The 3,356-nt window shown below is 45.6% G+C and overlaps 1 protein-coding gene across 1 annotated transcript; it reads left to right on the top strand.

Annotated features, from left to right (window-relative positions):
• Positions 1 to 247: 247 nt before the first annotated feature.
• LOC136749561 (mRNA decay activator protein ZFP36) lies at positions 248 to 2,997 on the top strand. Its single transcript, XM_066703980.1, has 2 exons — positions 248 to 334; positions 796 to 2,997. The coding sequence occupies exons 1-2, from the start codon at positions 302 to 304 to the stop codon at positions 1,831 to 1,833; spliced, it is 1,071 nt and encodes a 356-aa protein (XP_066560077.1). The 5' UTR covers positions 248 to 301; the 3' UTR covers positions 1,834 to 2,997.
• The last annotated feature ends 359 nt before the right edge of the window (positions 2,998 to 3,356 follow it).

Below are 3,356 nucleotides of genomic sequence, written 5' to 3'. Positions count from 1 at the left end.
TCATGTGCTGTAATATGATACTTCACAGGCTATACCCCAGGATTGCTCGCTTGTGATATGCTTTCCCGGTATGCTCTTTCCCAAAGTCTTCAATGAAACTGAAACATCCTTCTGAGCTGTCATCAAGTGCATCAAAAAAACAAGCAACACAAACACATGACGCGCCTCGCCGGGCTGCAGTGGGCGGGCGGGCGGGCGGGCGGGCGGGGACGGCACTATATAAGAGCGGGGCGCCGCCTCAGCAGCATGCAGCGCAACCCGCCGAGCTCCGCGCACACAGCCCGCCGTCCGCCAGTTAACCATGTCCGAAAGATTCAACCAAGAAGCACTGATGGTAAGCCTCCCATGTCTGTTCACTGCAGGGCAAACTGCACAGAGAAAGAGCTAGTATTGAAAACGCGTCTTTAGGCCACTGTTATTTTTAATTTCGTGTGTCTAGTCTATCTGTGCCTGTGCTGGGGCGCAAATGTAAAAGTTAACCGGCACGCATGGCTACTTGACGTCTAAATATTTCCATTTTATAGAGCAGGAGTTTGCTTTCAAAAACTTTAATGTTTGTGGAAAAAACAAAAATAAGTTTCTTAAAAATGTGAATAGCTTTCAAAAAAGGTGAGGCAACTACATAGCATTGGGGGTTTGCTTGTATTACAGCACAAGCGCACTGAAGAAACTAACTGTGGTCAATAGAAACCGACGTGGCCGTGTAGTACTAACTGATGGAGCATGTTTACACTCTACTGACTGACTTCGCTTGTATGGGTTTCAATGATGTGCTCACTTTAAATTTTCCCGCAGAATCTGATCAATTTGAGCTTTGATGACGCCTACAACCAGCCGCAGATTCAGCCTCATCGCAACCGGTCCTCCGTGGCCCTGTCCCAGGAGCGGGTCAACGAGCAGGCCTGGTCGTGCGAGAGCAGCCCCTGGAGTACCGCCGCCCCCAGCAGAAACGTCCACGCTTTCCGCTCCGACCGCTCCATGAGCCTAACCGAGAGCAGCAGCGCGGGCTTCGGCAAGACGAAGCCCGGCGAGGTGCCCCCTCCTCCCGGGTTCCCCCCCCTCAACCCCTCGCCGACGTTGACCAGCCGCTACAAGACGGAGCTGTGCCGCAGCTTCGAGGAGAGCGGCAGCTGCAAGTACGGGAACAAGTGCCAGTTCGCCCACGGGGAGGCCGAGCTGCGGGGCGTCAACCGCCACCCCAAGTACAAAACCGAGGCGTGCCGCACTTTCTACAACTTCGGCTACTGCCCCTACGGATCCCGCTGCCACTTCATCCACGAAGACAAAGTCTCCTCCACCGGCGCCCTGCCGCAGCCCCACTCCGCCGGCCAGCCGTCGCAGCGCCAGTTCCACAAGAGCGTCAGCTTCGCCGGCTTCCTGGGGCCCCGGAGCTCCCCGCCCCCGAGCCTGCACGACCCCCTGGGCTTCACCCGGGCGCCCTCCGTGTCCCCGCCGCCAGCCGAGCTCCTGTCCCCGGTGTTCAGCGAGGCGGGCGCCCAGCAGAAAAACAACGCCTTCCTGTTCTGCCAGAGCCGCGCCAGCCTCGGGGACATCCACAGCATACCTCACATCATGGAGCCCAGCAAGCCCTCCTGTTGCGTGTGTGGCCACGGCGGCAGATTCCCGTCCGCCCTGAGCAAAAGCACGGGCAAAGAGGCGCAGAGCAACTCCTACCACCCCCCGGCCAACCTGCAGCGCTTCTCCTCCGAGGACTCGCTCTCCGACCGGGACAGCTACAGCTCCGGCAGCCTGAGTGGCTGCGAGTCGCCCACTTTCGACAGTATTGGATCCAAGCGGCTCACGGTGTTCGCTCGGATGTCGCTTTCTGATTAACCGCCGCACAAGAGACCCTGCAGCTGAAATCAATGAGGATATGACGCGCATAAACACTTTATATATTTATAGTAGTAATTGCTCGAGTTGAAATTGTTTTTGGTACACATTCTTAATACAATCCAAAGCTCTATTTTTATAATGATATACTATAGCTGATATTTTCTACCAATCTTGTCTTCCATTGAAATGCATATCCATTGTTTAAAACCAGTACGATGAGCTTTCAAAGTAATTTTGTTACTGACCAGAAAGCTGTCTTTGTATTCAGATTTGTAACTCCGGAAATACCTCTATTTTTTTTTCATTTGCTTATTTTAACTTCCAAATCAAAAAGAAAATATGTACCTTTTGTAAATGACTTTTGTAAAAACAAAATAATAATAACAATGTGGAGAAAATGTCAGTATTTTAAAGACATTAAACCATTAATGTGACAAACTTGAAAACAAAAACCAAACCCACTATATTCTGCACTTTAAAATTCATACTGGGAGAGGAATCTCTGCATGTAGCATTTTAACAAAGCTTTATACTCTTTACTTAATAATAGGCAATGTATTGTACATCATATGTTTAAGTTGTGAGTTGTGTGAGTATTTAAGTGTTTGTGTGTGTGTATATATATGTATCTGCACACACAAGAACAAGGCCAACAGTTAGTTAAAAATAAATGTTATTTATAATCTTCTGATAATAGATCTGGAAAAGAAATATGTATGTATTTTGCAATGCGGCTATGTTAGCAGGTGGTTTTTAAGGATGACAATGTGTGCCCTTTTTTCTGCCTGAAATCATTTCATGGTCAATATGAAGAAATGCAATGACCCAGAAGGTCTAATTACAGACCTTTTAGTTTGTCATTTTGTGCTGCAAGTTTGCATTGCATAACATTGTGACAGCCCTGCATAATACATTGACTGGGATGACTTGCTTATTGTCAGGGAACATAGATATGAACAATACAGTACTTCCATATTTTGTTAATGTTTGTTTATGTATTTTTAAAGACTGCTAACATATATTTATTGTACTTATTTATTGAAGTAATTTTTTTTACTTATTTATCGAATATAAAACAAATGTTTATTTGGTTTCACTAAATGTTGCTACTGAAAAATGTTTTTCCACAAATACAGAAATAAAAAAGGATAAGAAACCATGTGTGAGCTTGATGTCATGATTTTTTTTTTTTTTCTAATCTTACAGTGATCAAGTAGGGGGGGTTGGGTCAATATATGTCCGTGGTTTATGTATAGTAGAAAGACCGGGGTGAATTTAGATGTGTGGATTTAGAGAATTAACGAGGAAGTCCTGTTAACCATTGCTGAAAGAGGTGGTCCTAATCAATCATTTTGATTTTCACCAGATGTTCACTTGTACATTAATACATTAATGATAGAATTACTTAATAAAATATATAACTATAAAGTACGGTAGTTTTATCTTTTTGTTTATATCATATCCTGGGATGAGTTCTGTTCTAATTATTAGATTGCCTCTTTGAAATATTTGATGGAATG

The sequence above is a fragment of the Amia ocellicauda genome, chromosome 5 (assembly GCF_036373705.1).
Source record: "Amia ocellicauda isolate fAmiCal2 chromosome 5, fAmiCal2.hap1, whole genome shotgun sequence".
Classification (NCBI taxonomy): domain Eukaryota; kingdom Metazoa; phylum Chordata; class Actinopteri; order Amiiformes; family Amiidae; genus Amia; species Amia ocellicauda.
Note: the sequence above shows the minus strand (reverse complement) of the source record. Positions and strands in the feature narration are given on the sequence as shown.

What these genes read in the sequence shown, in the direction of transcription:
- LOC136749561 (XM_066703980.1), top strand. Translation starts at nt 302, where the DNA reads ATGTCCGAAAGATTCAACCAAGAAGCACTGATG. An exon ending in TCAACCAAGAAGCACTGATG is followed by an intron (nt 335 to 795) that starts GTAAGCCTCCCA and finishes ATTTTCCCGCAG; the next exon opens with AATCTGATCAATTTGAGCTT.